Here is a 20,871-nt window from a genome sequence, read left to right as displayed (position 1 = left end):
TATGGGAATTTTTTTTTTTTTCATATACTTAAACATAAGTGTTTATTGGGGGATGGAAACAAAAAAACTGCATATTGAATTAGGGTGTCTAACGGTCATGAAAGTCATGGAAAAGTCATGAAAAAGTCAGGAATTTTGCTCGAAAAACACTTGAAAATTTGTTAAAAAACCGATAAAATAAAAAAAATAAAAAATTTGTTTAAAAAATTGAAAAGTTGAAAAACTGTAATACCTACCTAATTTTTGATGCTGTAAAAATGGCAACTTTGTTCAATTTTCTCGAAAATATTTGTTTTTTTTTGAAGTTTGGAGGAGGGGGGGGGGATTTTTATTTTGTGAAAATGTGAAAAATAGGTCATGACATCATGAAAAAGCCATGGTTTTTTGTATGGGAGTTTTGTTAGACATCGTGTGAATGCACTGGTTTTGGTACCTAGATTCGGCCATTGGAGTGAGGAAGGCCAATGTTGAAAAGTAGATACAGAAAGCTCATTTTTTCAACAGGGCCATAAGGCACTTAATTGATATAGATTGTCAAAAATAAAACCATGGATGAGCCCTTTCATTGTGACCATGTTCAAATTTCAACATCTTATAGGTCATCCCCTCCCCATTTCAGGAAAAAAATTTGATTTTCTCGTCAATTTTGACCTCATTCTGTCCTTAAAAAGTGTACTAGAAGGTACAAATTAGGCATGTGAAATAAAAAGGTGTACACCCCTTTTGCGGGTTTTGATATTCCAACACTATTTGATCTCTCCCAAGAGCTTCACTAAATTGAACTAGGGGGTTCAGGTTTAGAAATACATTCATTTTTTAAAATAAATTTAACAATAAAATACTAATTGAAAAAAATTTAATTGAAATTATTTGAATTTATTATTACTTATATTTATTGCTATACCTTCAATTAAAATTTTATATCTAAATAATGAAATAAAAACTAATATTTTATCAATTAAAATTATTACATTGAGAAAGTGTCATAAATAAACTTATTAAAAGTTTTGATCCGCAAATCTCATTTGAGCTTTCTCCAAGTTTAAAATAAAGTTTGTTTTCAAACTTTGAACCATTTTGAGCAATTTTTGACGTTTATTGACTCTTAGACCAGCCTGAATCCCTGCTAAATTGAACTAAAAGTACCAGGTTGGGAAATCTGAATGGGAAGATGCCAAACTTGAGTATTTTGCTGGTTTTGATCTTCTAACCCATTTAACCCCTCTCCAGGATTTTCAAAGTACATACATTTTCGATGATTTTTGACCATTTTAAACCAGCCTGAAGCCCTTCTAAATTGAACTAAGAGTGGCAGATCAACAAATCTTAATGGTAAATGTTACACATAAGATTGTTTGCTGATTTTGATCTTCCAACTCCATTCGATCGCTCTCCAGGGTCATAAAAGTGTATTTTTGAACTATTTTATGCGATTTTGACCTCCAAACCAGCCTGCAGTCTGTCCAAATTGAAGTGGGAGGTCCGGATTTGGCACGTACAGTGGAAAAGATGCCGCAATTGTGCCGTTAGCTTGTTTCAACTTTTTTCCCTCTATATTTTACCCTTTTTCATGATCAAAAAAGTTCATTTCTGAGCCATTTTTCGCGTTTGTTGACGTTTAGACTGGTTTGAAGATTTCTCCAACATTGACCATGAACAAGGTTGTTGAAACTTGACAAAGAATTTTGAATTCTTCTCGATCCTATCTGTCCTCTTTTAGTTTTGAAAAATTCGATGTTTCGACTATTTTTCGTTATTGTAGGAACGATATATCTTCACAAAACTCTTGCAACTAGAATTTGACTCTTCTAAAGTGGTTTGACTTCTACTGTTTTTTTTTTTTTTTTTCAAATTTGGGATTTTTGGGATACTCTTGTTTATTAAAAATGATTAAAGTATTTGAAGAGTGATATTCCAAAACTCGCTTTGTCCATTTTCACAACTTTTCAGGAGAGAGGAAAAACAGTTTCCCTTTAAACGGGTAAATTGGCTTTTTAGGTGAGTTTAGCACTTTATTTGGGTGGATTTATGATGTAGGAGTGTAGGTATACATTTCATCCACCAAATACTGCTGAAAAAAAATTCAATAAAAATGGACAAAGCGCGTTTTGGAACATTATTTTTTTTTAAATTTTTAGTGAATTGGCTATTTAGGTGAGTTTAACAGCTCATTTTGGTAGGTTGATGATGTAGGAATGTGAGTTAATACTTCATCTACCAGGTACCACTGAAAACCCAACTTTGATAAAAATGGACAAAGCGAGTTTTGGAATATCACTCTTCAATTTGAACGAAAAAAAAAAAGAAATTTAAATTTAAGGAGGTTCTAGAAGAACATTTTAAATCATCAAAGTGTAGTAAAATCAGCAAAAAAAAAAAAAAAAAAAATGGATATAAATAATCACAAAAGACTCTAAAGTTTTAAAAATAGCATGTGACTCGAAAACATTTTTAATTAGGTATGAAAAATTGGCAGTGTAATGCCGAAATGTTAATGTCAAAAAATGAAAAGTATAAATTTGATTCTGAGGACTATTAATAATTGCAATAAATTAATACGTGATTGTTTTTTCTTTGTTTCAGGTGAGTTGGAATTTTCATTAGATGCTTGAAATCAAACAATAATTATTCGAATACATCATCTCTCTAATGTAGGTAAGTATGTCTAGCCAAATTATTTTGACATTCGATTGGAATTTCGATATTGATTGTCAAGGACAAAGTGACCAGGGTGAAGAGGGGGTTGTACTCCTCCCCCTTATCATTATTGAAGTTGGCAAAAATTGACAATTTTGAGTGAGAAATTGGCAACTCTGGTAAATTGTGTCTAAAATTGTTGAAAACCACTATTTTTCAATGGCGTTTCTCTAACAATTTTTCGCCCTCGCACCACTTGGGCAATACTTTCAGCTTCTCTTAATATTCCTAATTTTTTTTTTTCATTTTTGTTTAAAAACCTTCAAAATCAAAATTATGTTATTGATTTTGGACTTGCTTTGGATCTGAATCAGCCAGAAAAAACATTCTCACAAGATACATATGTATCAAACTGACCAAATGTACACATTGGCGCATGCGTCAAATACACACACACACACACGATCACGTGTAAAATTGGCACAATCATCGACACGACACACGCGTCAAATTGACACACTGATACAGTACCCGTCAAATTGATACACTCGCCCAACACGGTGATTATTACCGCGGATGCAATCGCATCCTGAACTAAATTTCAGTTTTCTCTCACCGACAGCAGACAGAGAATGACACGCTACAAAAACAGGCAAAGCCACCTCGAGGCCAATTTAACGCTCCGGTTTCGCGTCAAAAGTCATATTAGGCGCTGCATAAGTACACCATAGTACGTACAAATACACTTGGATGAACGCGAAAATTGCACGCAATCATATTGAAAATGGAAATAATGCCATTTACGAGTAACTACGAGTACGATAGAATATGTGAGACGACTACCACTGCGACTGCGACGCTACAGTACGATGACGAATTCGTTAACGTTGTAATAGTTCGCTGCGAATTCTAAATTAATTGATATATACCAGCGATATTATTTATCCGATGGGAGAATCCACAACTCCACGACCCACGTGCTCGCCTTACTCCTATATATAATTAGGACACGCGTTTAGCACGTGCTATACGCGTCCTCGCAGCATACCCATTTACCCAATCCCAGTAGCTCACCATACAGTATATGGTACACATGGATGCGAGTTAATTTGTTCCCTTGTACGGAGGAATAGGAAATTTCATCGTCCAGATGAAATGACGTTTCGATATATTCATTTTTCACCTAATAGTACCTACCTAGTTTGGCATTAGGACCGATAAAATTTCCGTCAAAAACCGCGTATTCCAATTAACGTGGTTAAGCCGTTACGCACATATTCGATTGAAATTAGGTATTTTATCATTAACCAAACATATGGCTGGGGATCAACGTGTGCTGTGTTGTATTTCGTGTTATTGGGAATTCTGACACTGTTCTGGGATTTGAGAAAGAATCGAGGTAGGTCTATCTATACCCTGTAGTGGGTATTTCGTTCGTGAAACTCTCTAACTATAGCAAAATATCCACGTTCATGCTGAGAGAATTTTGAAAATTTTAATTCAGTTTTAAACCACACCCTTCCCTCTTAATTTTCAAAAGTTTTTGTTCCACAAGTTTTTTTTCTTCAATTTTTCTGCATAATTGGAATTTTTTTTTTAGAAATTGCCTTTTTTTGAATGAATGAATGAATGAAATTATTCATTTTGGGACGCTTTAGCATCTCGGCTTTTTTGCATCCCCAATACATTTACATTATAAACAAATAAATGAACCAAGTGTACAGACAATATAACAAGTAAAAAATAATTCACAAAATAACAAACATAGCAAAAAATTAAGATTCACTAAATGAGGTTGTAGATCCCAATGCATTTTAAAAAGGTGAAAAATGTCTGACATATAAGAGGTATAGGTAGTCAATATGTAAGTTTCACATGGCTGAAAAATTATGAACACGCGGACATTTTTCGACCAAAATTGGAGGAAATGTAGTTCAAACATTCGACCAGATCTAACAAAATTGATTTTGCATTTGGGTGTGTTGTTTGTATTTTATAGCGTGATTAGTTAAAGTGCCAATGAAAAAAAATGCAGTCCAAATTCAGTATTTGGCAAAAAAAATTTGTAGTTGTAATAATTATGACTAAAATTCATCAAGAATTATTCAAAATGTATCATACTGATGATATTTCAAGTTAAGACGTTATTTGGCGCTGTAAATTGTTCATGTGATGGTCGCAAAATTTCTGGTGCTGAGTGACTCTCAACAATGCCGACATTCAGCAGATTATCACTGAACAATCTACTTCATTTCGATTTTGATTGAATCGAAATTATGTTAGTATGTTATGTCTTGAGTGGTTCTCAATAAATTTTCCAATGAATTTTTCTTTTGTTAGCTTGAAAAATTTATTTTTTCCAAAATATAATTTTAGGATGGCATTTTTTTATCAGCACTTTACTAATCACGCCGTAAAATACAAACAACGCACCCAAATGCAAAATAAATGTTGTCAGATCTGGTTGAAGGTTTAAACTATATTTTCTCCAATTTTGGTCAAAAAATATCCACACGCTTATAATTTTTCAACTATGTGAAACTTACATATTGACTATACCTCGTATCTTCATCGACTGTTTGAACATCTTCATAAGTATGCTCCCTTAGAATTTGCTCTCTGTCTTTCTTATATTTGGGACAGTGGTTAATCAGGTGTATGATGGTAATTAGCACTCCACGGGGTCACATTGTTCCAGTTGCTTGTCTTTGAAAAGTGGAGAATGAGTATAGGCAGTATGCCCAATTTGTAATCTGTTTAGCACTACTTCCTTCTCTCCTACTTTTCCTGTGTGGTGTAACCCTTGAATCAGAAGAGAGCTTCATTTGCTGCACTTGATTTTTTATGGCATTTGTGTCTTCCTGATCTATGTGTAGATTAATCAGCAGATCTCTACATTACAGCTAATCAGGCGATAAGTAGTATACTTTTCTTCTGGTGGAGAGTAAAACGTTTTGCGGAAATTTAGATGGCTTAGAGCATTTTCAACTTTCAGGTACCACTTCAACATAAAAGTTAATCTCTCCTCTGTGATAAAGGAAATATTCCAGTCTCTTCAAATAGCTTGGTTATTGGGCTGGTACAAAAAGCTCCTGAGCAGAGTCGAAGTGCTTGATTTGGCACTGAGTTTAGTTTTTTCAATTCAGTCATAGATGCAGTTTTATATATTATTGATCCATAATCAAAGATAGATTGCACAATTGCACATGACTTGAATAAATATGTAGCATGGATTTTCGATCGGCTCCCCATTTTGTACCACTGACTTTTTTGAGTAAATTCAAAGAAATTGTGCTTTCTTTCTTTGTATGCTGCAGGTGGGTTTTCCAAGTTAACTTTTGATCAAAGTGCAGCCCAAGAACTTGTGAGTTGTTACATTTTGAATTAGTTGACCATATAATGTGATGTTGATGGGGAGGGGTATTCTGCTATCGATGGAAATTTATCAGCATTGTTTTATCTGGAGAAAATCGCAAACATTTGCTACTGGCCCACTTTTCAAGCTCATTTATGGTTTTTTGAAGTGTTTTTCAATGTAGGCTAGAGATGAGCTCCGAATGTACATAGCTAGGTCATCACCTCATCAGCAAAGAGTGAGTAGTATACTGGTCTTTTGATTTGTGCTTGTATGTCATGTAACGATGCCAGGAACAGAGGAGGGCTTATTATAGCACCTTGTGGAGTACCTATTTCCTGAACATGGCTGGTAGACAGATGACCATTCAACCTGACTTTGAAAGTTCGAATCTGTAGAAATTCCTCTGCAAATAATGGTAAATTTCCATTTAGATTCAAGGCTTGTAAGGCTTCCATTATTTTTTTTTTACTCTGTAATACGTACCTAATAAATTGAATAATTAATTAGGTACAGTAGTCGAAACTCTGATCAAAAGGGTTGTGAATAATATTTTCAAAAATCCAATTCCATCTGAAACCAGAACCAACTCTTCTCGCCCACGTGTGAACATTTTGGAAAAAATGTCCATTCCTCTAATATAGAACATTCGAGCCAAAGAGTTTTTCAAATTTCAGCCCGAAAATAAACTAAAACAGGAGAAGTAAATCACCATCATCGTCGTTCAAATAACATAATAATTTATAATCCGCGTACATTTCGTTTAAATCTACGGCTCGTTCCACCCTCGCAATTTCGCAATTCGCCACTCGACTATAGCACTACACAATCGCTAAACAATCGACGTTTTCCGGCACTTGAAAAATCAAAACCACTGGCACGGTTTTTATAAAAAACAAAAGGGGGAAAATCCCTTTTACCCGTTCTCTGGCGCACTCCAACAACTGTGTAGCCCTACAAAACCTTATAAATTCGAAAATTTCTATTAACGTCAAACCGACGAGTATCTGAAGAAAATAAAATAAAGACGCGGAATCAATCGTCAAAAATAAATAAAATACTAAAAAAAAAGAAAAATCCACGAGAAGAGAAACGAAAAAAAAATACCTTTAAGATATGAAAAAAAGGAGGGGGATGAGGAGAATAAGAGAGAAAAACACCACACCGACGACGACGTCAGCCGCGCCTTTAAAATATAGACCAGGAAGTAAAAAGTTTATCCATTTTAAGAATAGTATGCAAATTCTTTTAATAATATTCGTACTTCATCTCGTACGGGGGCGGAGGTGGCGGGGGCGAGCGAGCGTAAACACCCTATCTACCTTATTTTTTGCACAGCTTTTGCCGCCCCCGAGCTCTTTTTAAACGCTTCGTCACGACTCGCGAAGAGCTGAGCACACCGCAGTACATTTGAAATTCATGAATACTTCTAGCACTATTAATAATGCCTACCTTAATTTCACTACCCCATTCGTCGTCGATCCATAGCTGCTGTTGTGGATGCTGCCGATGTCGGTTCAACATGATGAGTCGTCTCCCCTGTACCTACCCTGCGTCCTTTCGCTGGCTGATAGACTATGTCGTTTCGACCATAATAATTCCTCTTCGTCGTTTCCTCTTTTTACTGCTCGTTTACCTCTTCTTTTCAGACTTATAGATACCTATCATGACGCGATATAGCAATAGCATCCACTTTTTCCCATACACGAAGCGTATTATTTTTTACAAAACCGTGTTCCGACAAATCGAGCTTTCAATATTTTATCAAAACTTTCACGTTTGCTTCCCTATTCGTCCTTTAACTTCAGATCGTTCACGTATCTTTGTCGATGCTTGAAGATTTTTTTCCCATTACCTACGAGAAGATGATTGCCATATTTTGGACATGAATTGTTAATTTTTAGGATGTTCTTTTTTCTGCAAAATTTGAGGAAATTTAGATGAAAATGTGATAATGAGTTCTTAAATTCAATATCGAACATAGTTTTCTCTCCATGAAAAGCCAGAAAAAAATGTGGAATTTGAAAATTTAAAAAAAAATTTGAAATAGGTACATTTTTACCTTTTTTTGATGGTACAAGAAGAAATTGCAGAAACAAATTCTTGCAGCATAACTTTGTTTTTCTTTCATTTTCAAAATTCCTTAAACTTTTATTGCTGTGGTGAAGTATGGAAGAAAGATGCACAATTCAAGATGAGAGGTGAAAAAATATCATCAAATTTCAATCAAGAAAGGGCGTTTTAAGCAAAATTTTCCAGCAGTGGAAATTCAGTTTATTTCGAAAATTATTTTTTCTGATTTTTCCAAAGTTTATCTCCACAGACCCTGAAATTTTACAAAAAAAAAAATTCTGACTGGTTTTTGATGAACTTTTTAATTTTGTTTAAATTTTGAGAACTGTTTTCAACTTAAACCAGATTGTGAAGTTTGGAGAAAAGCTGAACAAATTGAAATCAAAGTTTAAAAAAGCCTATCAAAATTTTATCGAAGATGGTAATTTTTTGAAATTTCTCGAGTAGGAAAAAATCAAGTTTTTTTTTCAGAAATGATTTTCTGTGACATTCCGAAGTTTTCCACGCACTGAAATTTTATCAGAAAAGAAGTTACTTATTTTCTGATCAAACATTGATGAATTTTTTTTCAGCTTTGATTTAATTTTAGGAACTTTTTTCAATTTGTTGGGGGTTTTTCTATTGAGAATTGGAAAAAATTTTTCCTATTAGGATTTTACTTAATAAGCCTCCTTCTGCATTTGAAAATTACTCGCCTAAAAATTTGAGTTCTATGGAGAAGGATCTTCCTCTCCTTCCCTTCTGTGCGCCACTTGCAACAAATTTGAAATCTTCAAATTATGCCCTGTCTTTCTTCTCTTGTAGCAAAATCATGTTTGGAAAATTTTAAATTTTCAGTTTTCAATTCCATTTTTAGAGTTTTCAATTTCACCATAATGTCTCAATTTTTTAATTTCATTTTCAGTGTTTTCGGTCACATTTTGGGAGTTTTCTGTCTCATTTTCAGTTTTTGATTTAATTTTTGGAATTTTCAATTTTATTTTATGTTTTTGATTTAGTGTTTCAATTCTGTATCATCAGTTTTCGATTTTATTTTCATTTTTTCCTCACAGAACTCCAAATTTTATTTCCAGTTTTTGATTCTATATTTTCAAATTTTTATATTTTGCTTTTATTTTTAATTTCATTTTCAGTTTTTGAGCTAATTTTCAGAAGTTTCAGTTTCATTTTTAATTTTTGATTTCATTTTTGGACACCTGTACATTTTTTGATTTTATTTTATTTTTAATTTCATTTTTGGAAGTACTTTTACTTCATTGTCAAAGTTTCATGTTTCGCATTCAAAATTCTCAATTTTACCTCTAATTCAAGATTTTTGATTTTATTTTCAGTTTTGATTTCATTTTTTTAATTTTCAATTTCATTTTATGTTTTTGATTTGATGTTTCAATTCTCTGTTTTAAATTTTATTTTCATTTTTTCCTCACAGAACTTCAAATTTATTTTCAGAATTTTCTGCTTCATTTTCAATTTTGATTTCATTTTTGGAGACTTTCACATTTTTTGATTTTATTCTATTTTTAATTTCATTTTTGGAGTTACTTTTACTTCATCATTAGAGTTTTATATGTACCCTGAGCTTATCTTGTGCACAACTTGGGCAATCCCTTCCTTGGAAGTATCAAGGAGAGTCCTCGTTTTTACACTATAAACAATAATTTGAATATTACAAAAATAAAAAATAAAACACAGAAATTGATTGCTTTTTCTAGTCAATACCTTAAAAGTTATTCGAAATCAGTTTTAGTTCAAGTTGAAAGTTGAAAAATGAAAATTCAAAACTGGTAATTTAAAATTTAAGAGGTCTCTGTGGAACGTTTCTTGGTTTTTGAACTTTTTGATTTCTTCTTGTTATTACTTTTTTTCTTTGTAATTGTTGGAGTAGGTTCAGGATGAAAATTCAAAGATTCATCGTTGAGATTATCATTAATTGCATCAGTGTCATCAACATTTCCAAAGGATTCTAGATTATGTGGCTGATCATCTTTGTATGAAATATCCTCCTCTACTGCACCATGATCTACAGCATCATTTGGATCATTTTCCTGTCCTTCGGGCGCACATCCGGAATATATTTTGACATATTCGATGAAATCTTCTTTTGATTTGAATTCTTTGCAAAATTTAGGGTCTTCCCTGCAGAGCCTCTTTTCATAATCTGTTTCGCATTCGTTCATAGAGATAAGATCATTCGGATTATATGGTGATGATTTGGCTGAGTGATCTGGATGATCTTCAACCGGATCAGGTATTTGTTGTTCTTCTGATGAACATCCGGAATTTGTTTTGATGTATTCGATGAGATCTTCAGATTGTGGATCTTCACAATAATCTGGATGTGATTTGCAGAGTTTTACTTTAAAGTCCTCCTCGCATTCGTTCATCGAGATGAGGTTATTGGGATTGTTTGATGGTGATTTTGCCGAATGATCAGGATTATGTGCAGGTGATGGATGAGTTATTTCTTTTTCGGGTAAACATCCGGAATATGCTTTGATGAAATCAGTGAGTTCTTTCGAATGCGAATTGTCACAAAATTCTGGATTTGCTCCGCAAAAGTTTTCTTTGAAGATCTTTTCGCATTGATTCATTGAAATAGGATCACTAAGATCATCTGATGATGATTTTACTGAGTGATCATGATTATGTGCAGGTGATGGATGAGTGATTTCTTTTTCGGGTGAACATCCGGAGTGTGTTTTGATATAATCAATGACCTCTTTGGGCTGTGACTCGCAAAATTCTGGATGTTGACTGCAGAGCTTTTCTTTAAAATCTTTCTCACATTCGTTCATTGGGATTACATCATTGGGATTATTCGATGGAGACTCCCCTGAGTGATCAGCGTTATCTGCAGGTGGATGAGTTATTTGTGGTTCTTCAGATGCACATCCGGAATGTGCTTTGATATAATCAGTGACCTCTGCAGGCTGTGACTCACAAAACTCTGGATGTTGACTGCAGAGCTTTTCTTTAAAATCTTTCTCACATTGATTCATTGGGATTACATCATCTGGATTATTCGATGAAGATTCGCCTGAATGATCAGCATTATTTGCAGGTGGATGAGTTATTTCTTGTTCTTCAGATGCACATCCGGAATGTGCTTTGATATAATCAGTGACCTCTGCAGGCTGTGACTCACAAAACTCTGGATGTTGACCGCAGAGCTTTTCTCTAAAATCTTTCTCACATTCATTCATTGGGATTGCATCATTGGGATTACTCGATGAAGGTTCACCTGAGTGATCAGTATTATTTGCAGGTGGATGAGCTATTTGTGGTTCTTCAGACGAACAACCCGAGTTTTCTTTAACAAACGCGATAAATTCTTCATCTGACCGGAATTGCTGACAAAATGCAGGATTTTCTTCGCAATAGGTCCTCTCAAATTCTACTTCACATTCATTCATCGAAATTAATTGGTTGGGATCAAATGAAGAAGAGTTGGATTCAGGTGGAATAATTGAATCTTTCCCATCTGCTAATGAGGATGGGATTTCTTCACTTTTTGGTGGACGTTTTGAATTCCGGTTGTCACCTTCGTCTCCATCGTGCTCATCTAGAAATTCATCATCTGCAACGTGTTCTGAAGTCTGAACTCCTGAAGGTTCGGCAATTTTAGGCGGATTTAATTCCGTAGTTCCGGATGGCTGATGATCAATTTTTTCCAACAAAGGTGTTAATAATTCTCCTACGTTGGGTAACTGCTCTAGCAAGTTTTTCATTTCTGCGTTTTTCTGTTCTGAATGAGTGAAATCAGAATTCCATGATGCACCTTTTTTCGAATGATCTTGATCTATGCTGAGATCATCATCGGTTTGACCAACTTGTGGCACTTTTTCTGATTTGGTGTGTTTTGGGCCCTGTTCCGATGGAGTGTTTTCAGATGAGACGATGGGAACCGATTCATCGTTCTCAATCAATCCTTTAGGAGGGACTTGTGTTTCAACAGAAGGTGAAGGTGGCTTTACAATTGCATTTTTCTCACCTGCAGAATTTGTAGAAGGAACATCGTCTTTATTTTCACCATCTGTAACTTTTATCGATGAGTCACTGTTTTTGTTTTTAGGTCTTTTTTCAGCAACTGGCGCGTCTTTCTCAGGTGCAGCACTTGTCGAGGGGTCCAATGAAGAAGTTGATTCTGGAGTTGACTCGAATTCAGTCTCAGGGTTTTCCGAGTTCACAACCGAAGAGTTCTCGGGTAATTTACCACCATCGATTGGAATATCGTTATCTTTTCCCTCCTGTCCACGTTCTCGCCAAACGTCTCTGTATTTAGCCGGATTTTTCTTATCTCTGATGCGAACGAGGAGGAATTCACGTGGAGGCGGGTCATTTACACCTATCACGAATTTAATGACATTTTGAACGGATTTCACGCCGTATGAAATCATTTCACCCAAACCCCAGTATGAGGATGACTCTGCTGGCTGTATCAATTGTTTGACATTTTCATAAGCGACTGGGATATCTGTTGGTATCCCTGACGTCTGGAACATTTTAAATAGAAAAAAATCAATGAGTATAAGCCTGAGAATTCATTTATTTCTATTGAAAATAATGTTATATTCATTCTTACCAGAAGAGGGACGTTCAGAATTATGAGAGTAAAAATTAAAATGGACGTCGGTTTGTCTCGAACAGAGTTTGATGCAATTTGTGACATTTTTTTGAAACGTAATCGCGCGTTGGTTTTCAAATTCAAACTGAAAAAAAACGTCGACTGTATTCCAATATTTAACACATTTTTTGTTCATTATGAGAGACAAATTTTCATTTTCGAGGCAAAGCTGCGAATGGTAGAGAATCTACTAATGAACCATATGCGTTGGTTGAGAATCAAGTGTTAGGCCAAAGTGGGGATTTTTTTTCAATGTCATCCCAACCACTACATCGTGACAAGTATCTACCTGCCTATATAGTTTTTCAGGCAGCCGAGATAGATTTTTTCTTCAACCATTAATATATTCTGGTGGCAAATGCAATGATAATTGAAAATTTCTATGTATCGCGAGATCATCATGACTGATCATTGATTAGCATGTGTCATTGTTCGAAATACGATATCATTTTAAATCCTAGCTGTCAGTCAAAGTCGGATATTCTCGAAAAAATGTAGTTTGAAGTACGTACCTAACTTTCTGCAGTCGCATTCATTAATTTTTGCTCGTGGAATTGAACCAATTGGAACGAACCACAAAATTGAAACCAAAGTATGTGTGCATTAATTAGAACTATGGATTCGCTAAATTGCAAACACATGCTGCAATTTGAACGTGAACTTTTTCTTTCAAAGTGTCACATTTGGTACTATCAGAGTTTTCGACATGAATATCTGATTAATCGGGGAGATCTATTGCACCCCCCCCCCGTCGATGCTCCGGGAAAACTTTTTCTTAAAGGGGGAGTCCTAAAAGGAACATTTCGAGCCCTTGTCCTCAAAAAAAGTGGCCCTGCTTACAAAATATGTAGCTGCCATTTTGATGGAAATCGCAGATTTTTCGTTCCAACATAGGACTTGCACGAAATTTTTTAAACCGTACAAAAGTAGATCGAAATATCAGGCGAAACTTTATCACCTGTCAAAATTTCAAAAACTTAAATGCCTTTTTCGATTTTTGGTGAATTTTTGAAAATCACATTTAGGCCAAAAATCAGGGAAAAAATCAAAATTTTACCAAATTGACCAAGAAAGCTGAAATTTGGGATATCCCCGATCTTCGACATGCCAAATGGATTGAAAACTGTTTCAAACCGTTTTGAGCAGTTCTGGAGCCTCCAGCAGATTTTTGGAACTCGAAATTCCCACAAAATTACATCAAATGGAGTTGGAAAGCCGAAATTCATTCTGCAAACTAATTTCAATACGCTACAAAGTCAACTTCAGGTGGATTTCAAGTCGTTTTGGAGCCTTCAGTGACTTTTTGTAAATTACTGGAGTCTTCACCAGATTTTTGAAACTTGAAATTCCCACAAAATTCTATCAAATGAAGTTGGCAAGCTGACATTTACCTCACAAACTAATTTCAATACGATGAAGTCTACTGCATGATGGTTTCAAATGGTTTTGAAGCTTCCAGCTACTATTTGAAAATTTCAATTTTGCAAAAAACGCCATACAACATTTCAAAAAGTCGCTGGAGGCTCCAAAACGACTCAAAATCCACCTGCAGTTGACTTTGTAGCGTGTTGAAATTAGTTTGCAGCATGAATTTCGGCGTTCCATCTCTATTTGATGAAATTTCAAGTTTCAAAAATCTACTGGAGGCTCCAGTAATTTTCAAAAAGTCGCTGGAGGCTCCAATTCGACTTGAAATCCACCTGCAGTCGATTTCGTAGCGTATTGAAATTAGTTTTCAGAATGAATTTCGGCTTTCCATCTCTATTTGATGAAATTTCAAGTTTCAAAAATCTACTGGAGGCTCCAGTAATTTTCAAAAATCCGCTGGAGGCTCCAAAACGACTTAAAATCCACCTGCAATTGACTTCGTAGCGTGTTGAAACCAGTTTACAGAATGTATAAATATTTCGGCTTTCCAACTCCATTTGATGTAATTTTGTGGGAATTTCGAGTTTCAAAAATCTGCTGGAGGCTCCAGAACTGCTCAAGACGGTTTGAAACAGTTTTCAATCCTTTTGGCATGTCGAAGATCAGGATATCCCAAATTTCAGCTTCCTTGGTCAATTTGGTAAAATTTTGATTTTTTTTTCACTTTGGCCCAAATTTGATTTTTCAAAAATTCACCAAAAATCGAAAAAGGCATTTTAGCACTTGAAATTTTCACAAGTGATAAAGTTTTGCCTAATCTTTCGATCTACATTTGTACGGTTTAAAAAATGTTGTGTAAGTCCTATGTTAGAACGCAAATTCTGCGATTTCGGCTGACCAGTCAATCAAAATGGCCGCCATTTTGTAAGCAGGGGCACTTTTTTTGAGGACAAGGGCTCGAAATGTTTCTTAGGACTCCCCTTTAGGAAAAAAGTTATACCGGAGCCCGGAGGATTGAAGGGGGGGGTACAAAACATTCATATGTGGGCTCCCCCACTAGATTTTAATTCTATAAATACTTTCTCTTTATTTCTAAAGTTATGTATTATTTTTAGAGCTTTCAATTTTACCTCTCACCTCCAATTTTTTATTTAATTTTCACGACTTTTAATTTTATTTTCAGTTTTGTGTGTAATATTTCGAATTTTCAATTTCATTTCTCATTTTTGATTACAATCTTGAATGCTTTCAATTTTTTTTTAAGTTCTCAATTTCATTATTAGAGTTTTCGGTTCCATTTACGGTTTTTAGTTCTATTTTTCCGAATTTCTGGATTTATTTCCAGATTCCGATTTCATTTTCTGTTTTATTTTTAGAATTTTTGGTTCCATTTTCAATTTTTGAATTTCATTTTCGGTTACAATTACAGGAGGGGCTATGCAGTTTGCAGCTATGCTTTGTCTTGCCATTTGTTCATGATCATGAGCCTCTGGAAAAAGAAAACAAATTCGAAAATTCAAATCTGTAGAGAATGAGCTGCAGGCTTCAGTTTTACTCAAAATGTCCAAATTGAAAAATTAATCTGAGTGTTTAAAAATGTTGATAAAAGAAATTTGTAAGATTTTGGTTCCAAAAAAAAAAAACTTTTCTTTAATTTGAAGCATGGCACAATTTATTTATTTTTGTTATTTTCAGGTATCATAAACTCATTTCCTTACTAAAGATGAAAAAATTAATGGAAAATGTAACTCAAAATCCATCCCAACTTTCTCCATTATAGACATTTTGACCAGCGAAAAACCTCATTATTTTTTTTAATCGTCTAAAATTGAAAAAAAAACCTCCACAATTTTCATGTTTACGAGCATCAAGATGTTTTCATCTCTCATCTGTCAGAATATTTATAAATGAAAACTAATTAAAACGCCTCGATTTGTTATTCTCTCCCGAAATGCTTTCCGCCGTTTTCGTATATTTTTTGGCGAATTGAAAAGCATACCTAATTGAAGACGGAAATATAATAAATACAGAAATTTTTTCGATAAAAATAATTTCTCATTTAGCATTCTACGTTACTCACCTCTTCTGGTGTTTACGTTCGCAAAACGTTTGTAATTTGAAAAATACCTTTTGTTTATTAAGCGAGCACTTCCGGCATTTCGGTATTAGCACGTGGAAAGGATAAAATACAAAACGCGAGGGGGAGCATTTCCATTTCCACCTAGTAGAAATACCGGACGAGAAAAATTTCAATAATCTGCTAGGAAAAATATTGTATAATTCTGTCCCCCTCCCTCTTCCTCCTCCCCCTCCTTCATCTGAAATTCCCTCGCTCGTCGTTTACTTACTACTACGAATCGGTTTTTCTTTTCAGCGCATTCCGATTACTTGTGCGAAAAGCTTTTTTGCATCATTTCCCCAGTTCTCCTAACCCACTCCTTCGTTTATAAGTCTTTCTTTCTGTTTCGTAAGTTAATTTTTCGCCATTTTCTCGCTAATTATTAAAAAAAAAAAAAAGAGGAAACGGGTAAGATGAAGAGAAGGGACTGCGGTAAAAGATGGATGAGTTATTTTTTTCAGTATTCTTTCTCGCTTTTTGAAAATATTAAAAATCATCGCCGTCATCGCCTCCACCAACACCTTTTTCCCTCCCACTTTATGCCGGTTCTCTTTGTGTATTTATACAGAAGCGAATTCTTTATCGTTTTGTTCATTTTGTTCACTCTGTCTCTCTCTGTCTTTCTACGATATATTTTATCGCTTTGTGGAACGTTTTCGCGAGTACAAATTTCGCGTTTGGAAAATTATTAATTTGTTATATTTAATATCTTGGTCCGCGCGCCGAACAACAAATCGAATAAAAAAACAAACCGAACTGAAAACCGGAGAGGAATACGCAGAATAATTATCAAATCCCCGCGAAAAGCGCGGTAAAATTGCACAACTGGAGGGGGTAGGTAGAGAGGGGGAGAAAAATTTCCATGGTGGAAAGCAATTTCGAGAAATAACGCTTCGAACAATTATGCTTTTTATTAAAAAACCGGAATGTCTCGTTAATTTCGCATTTTGCCTTTTCTTCACCCCCTCCCCCTGCCCCTGGTCCTGTCGCTGCGGGCGAAAGAGAGAAAAAAACCAAATCAACTGCGAAAAAATTATACTTTCAAATTGCCACACGCCCGGAAAATTATTCTTCGGTATTTTTTTGCCGGCTGCTTCTTCTCATCATCGTCGCACACCTAGAGCAATTGCGAAAATGGATTCAACAGGAGGAAGGGGAGGGAAGGGGGAGTGTTGTTAATAGGTATTATCCAGGTATACCTATTATGGTGCTGTGAACGTGGGTTGGGTTTTTCGTACCTATATTTCGCGTGAAAATATAATATACATATTCTTATAGTACTACACGAGTATGGCAATTAGCATCAGCAAGGTGGGGAGAGGGGAAGAGCTGCGGAGACCGAATTAATAAATACTATTTCGTTATGGGTTTTGCGAATTTCCGACAGATATTTCTCATCGTCGTTGCGTTGTTTTGCCCCCTGCCCCCCTCGCCCTCCGTCTTTATTCGTATATCACCCTCGAATGGAGTTTTTTTTACTATTCCACATAGGTAGGTATAACTTGGTACCCTGAGGGATGATCCCTGCCTGCCTCATGCTACCCTGCGCTGCTTCGTCGTATTTTGAAAATGATACACGTATAGTGGTGCCGCACACAGCGAAGATGTACGAAAGATAAAGGCTAAATATGCCCGAAAAAGCCGACGTGAAATTGCAAAATGCTTTAATTTATTATTATAATTACTCTTTTCGTTTTACACGCTGCGTACAACACTCTTTTTCCCTCCCCTGTATCGTCATCATGATGAGGAGACGAGACGAGGTGAGGCAAAGTTCCTCTCGTGTGTTTCCCTAGTTTGATTTACGTGTAGCGGAGATATCAACCAACTATCCGTTTCACATTGCACGTTGTAAAATGCTTATCATTTCGGATAATTCTCGATGCTATCCGGTTCGAGCCGAACCTTTTACTTATTATTGTGGTTTTCTTATATGCCATACCGTATACCTTTTTGTACCACGAATGAGTGATTGATTAGCACTAACAAGGCGATCCCTGGACTGGATTATCATTTGCGAAAATATGTACTTACCGAAAAAGCGATGGATATGTATTTTTGCTCATTTGTACAGTTTAAAAATAAATGATCTCATCGCGAGGTTTTCCGTTCCACGACGATAATAATTACGAGTATACCATATCGCGTCTGTGAAGCGGCGAAATACCGCGATCACGCCCATTTCGCGTCGTTTAAGCGTGAAAATAATACCGTATTCGGGTTCCTCACCCTTGAAAACCTAGATTTCGATATGCATGTCGATTTTTTATCGTCGTCGGGTTGTGTTTTTTTTCAACCCCTTTCATTCGTATGCTTGCCCCTTCGTGTGCCTTGCGATACACGCCCTGACCGGTGTGAAAGCGATGCTTTGGTGATTTGGTGGTGCAGTTCGTTCGTGTAATGTGTATTGTATTTTTTGAGCTCGGGTCGTCGAATTATTTTTTTATATTTTGATTCGTTTCCGGAATGCATTATCGGTGTATGGGATGGAAATACTCGTAGGGGTTGCTAGGATGGAAATAGGGGGTGGTTTTTTATGAAATGATAAAAATGCGTGTGACATATCGATGTGTAGGTTATTCGATGGTGAAGAATGTGAATTTGGTGGTGATTTGGAGGTAAAATGGGTATTAATGGGGTGGTATATTGATATTTTTTGAGAAGTACTTGCTGTGAAAATTACGTAAAAATTGGGATAGTTGATTTGGTCAATTTTTTGGTATTGTTCTTTATTGGGGTTTTTGTGCTGGGCACTGGATAGGTCAATGAACTACCTTTATTTCTCTTTCATGACACCCCCCCCCCCACCCAACGAGTTTAAATTTTTCGTATTCAGCTTAAATTTTTTGAATCAGTTTACTCAACTTTTGAACTCAATGAAGAAAAATTGGCCAAAGTGCAGTTTTCGAAAATTCTGGCCCCTGCTTCTCTCTAGGAGGTTTATTGTATTTCAATTTTGGGGTCAAATTAATTTCAAAGTCGATATCAGAGTCCCTCAAAATCCCTATTTCGATACTCAGGTAGCATTTTATAAAATTTGAAGTTCGTAAGCACCTCCTCTTGAAAGCTCACGTTTGGTTTTGGGATTATAATCAATGGTTCAGAATTAAAATCAGTGACCTCAGAATCTTATGTTTCGATATCCATCGATCATCAAGCCCTCCCCCCGGATCTATGGAAGATTTTATTTTGATTTTTTTTTTTTTTTGTAAATGGCTTTCGGAATCAGAATCAACGATTTTGAAAATTTATAATTCGATCTTTATCAATATTGCGATATTCAAAATTTTGGGAGGCCCAGCTCTCTTTATGGGGACACAATTTTGGTTTTTTGGATCAAGTAAAATGTAAGAATGAGAATCAGTGTACTCGAAAACCTATTAATTCGATATCCATGTATTGCTTTTTTTTTTGTAATTTTGGGCCCCAAACTTACCGAGACTCTGAGCCACTTAATTTTGATTTTGAAGTCTGCTGGATTTGGAAATCAGAATCGCAATGACTTCAAAATCTGTGATTCGATGTCTTTGTTGTATTTATTTTAAGTTTTGGGAATCAGGTCTTCCTCAAAAAGCTAATTCGGATTTTAGGGAAAAGCAAATTTCAGAATTGGAATCAGATCCCTCGAAAGCTTACTATTTGATCGCAAGTCCACTTCTGTGGGGCTCAGTTTTGCTGTTGATGTTGAAAGAATTGACGAATCGAAATTAATGCTCTCGAAAACCAGTATTTTGTTACTCATTCATTATTATTTTTTATTTCCATATTTGATATTCTGACATTTTTTCATCCTCCCTTTAGGGGGTCCATAATTCGGAAATGCTCTTTAAACATTTTCCTGAAATAAACTCTCATAAAATCAAACAAGATTCAGTATAAATCAATACTAAAAAATCCAATTTAAAATCACCATCTGAAACATTTATTTGACCTGTAAAAAAAACCTTCAATACGCCCACAGAAAAATTCTACGCTAAATCAAGCATAAAATTCTAAATCAACAAAGAAAATTTCATTTTAAAAATAACCAAAAAGTTTACCAAAACTGGCTGCAAAAAATTAATTTCAAGTGATCACAAAAAAAAAACGCAGGATGAATCAGCACCAGAAAATGAATTCTAAATGGCCACCAAGAAACGTAGGTAAAGGTATTTTAAAACCATAAAAAAATAATTCATCACGTTCTTCTCCCCCCCCCCAAATCAATAGAATTAGGTAGTAGGTGCCTACACTTACTCATTTTAAATACAAAATAATTGAAACACTAAAAATCACCTCCAAAAAAACAATCAAAATTGCAACAAAAAAATCAATTTGAAATCATTGCAAATAATTTATTCAATCGTCACAAGCAAAAAAAAACAAGAAAAAGTGATTTAAACTTTCTTTCATCTGATATGAGCTTCCTATAAACTCCACAATAATGCTCAACTTTCATCGCTCATGGTGTTTTTTTCAATTTTATCGATTTTGAGAGGCTCATCTGAGGGTTTAGCAGGCTCAGGGCTCATATGAAAAAATTGGATCGAAATTCGAAATCAATACCATTTAAAACCCAACAAACCATGGGTCACATCAATTTTTCATATTTTTGCACCCCCCCCCCCCAATTTGAGGTACATTTTGAAAAAAAAAGTGATATCGTGTAGCATATGGTTTACTACATTTTCGATATCGCTGATTTCGAATTTTGAC

At 35.2% G+C, this 20,871-nt stretch overlaps 2 protein-coding genes across 7 annotated transcripts in view; one reads left to right on the top strand and one right to left on the bottom strand.

The window, feature by feature from the left end:
* The window catches only part of nrm (neuromusculin), a 593,812-nt gene that overhangs the window by 92,692 nt on the left and 480,249 nt on the right, over positions 1-20,871 (top strand). The window lies entirely within an intron of this gene.
* On the bottom strand, positions 9,628-12,798 carry LOC135850103 (uncharacterized). Its single transcript, XM_065370835.1, has 2 exons — positions 12,648-12,798; positions 9,628-12,558 (listed from the first exon to the last, which is right to left on the bottom strand). The coding sequence occupies exons 1-2, from the start codon at positions 12,732-12,734 to the stop codon at positions 9,862-9,864; spliced, it is 2,784 nt and encodes a 927-aa protein (XP_065226907.1). The 5' UTR covers positions 12,735-12,798; the 3' UTR covers positions 9,628-9,861.

The sequence above is a fragment of the Planococcus citri genome, chromosome 1 (genome assembly GCF_950023065.1).
Source record: "Planococcus citri chromosome 1, ihPlaCitr1.1, whole genome shotgun sequence".
In the NCBI taxonomy this organism is placed as follows: domain Eukaryota; kingdom Metazoa; phylum Arthropoda; class Insecta; order Hemiptera; family Pseudococcidae; genus Planococcus; species Planococcus citri.
The sequence above is the reverse complement of the archived record's forward strand: the minus strand, read 5'-3'. Positions and strand labels throughout refer to the sequence as shown.

Bases quoted from the DNA above. Each gene is read 5' to 3' on its own strand.
- LOC135850103 (XM_065370835.1), bottom strand. From the start codon at position 12,734: ATGTCACAAATTGCATCAAACTCTGTTCGAGACAAACCGACGTCCATT. The intron at 12,559-12,647 runs GTAAGAATGAAT...AAAATGTTCCAG, and splicing joins TTCTGAACGTCCCTCTTCTG to ACGTCAGGGATACCAACAGA.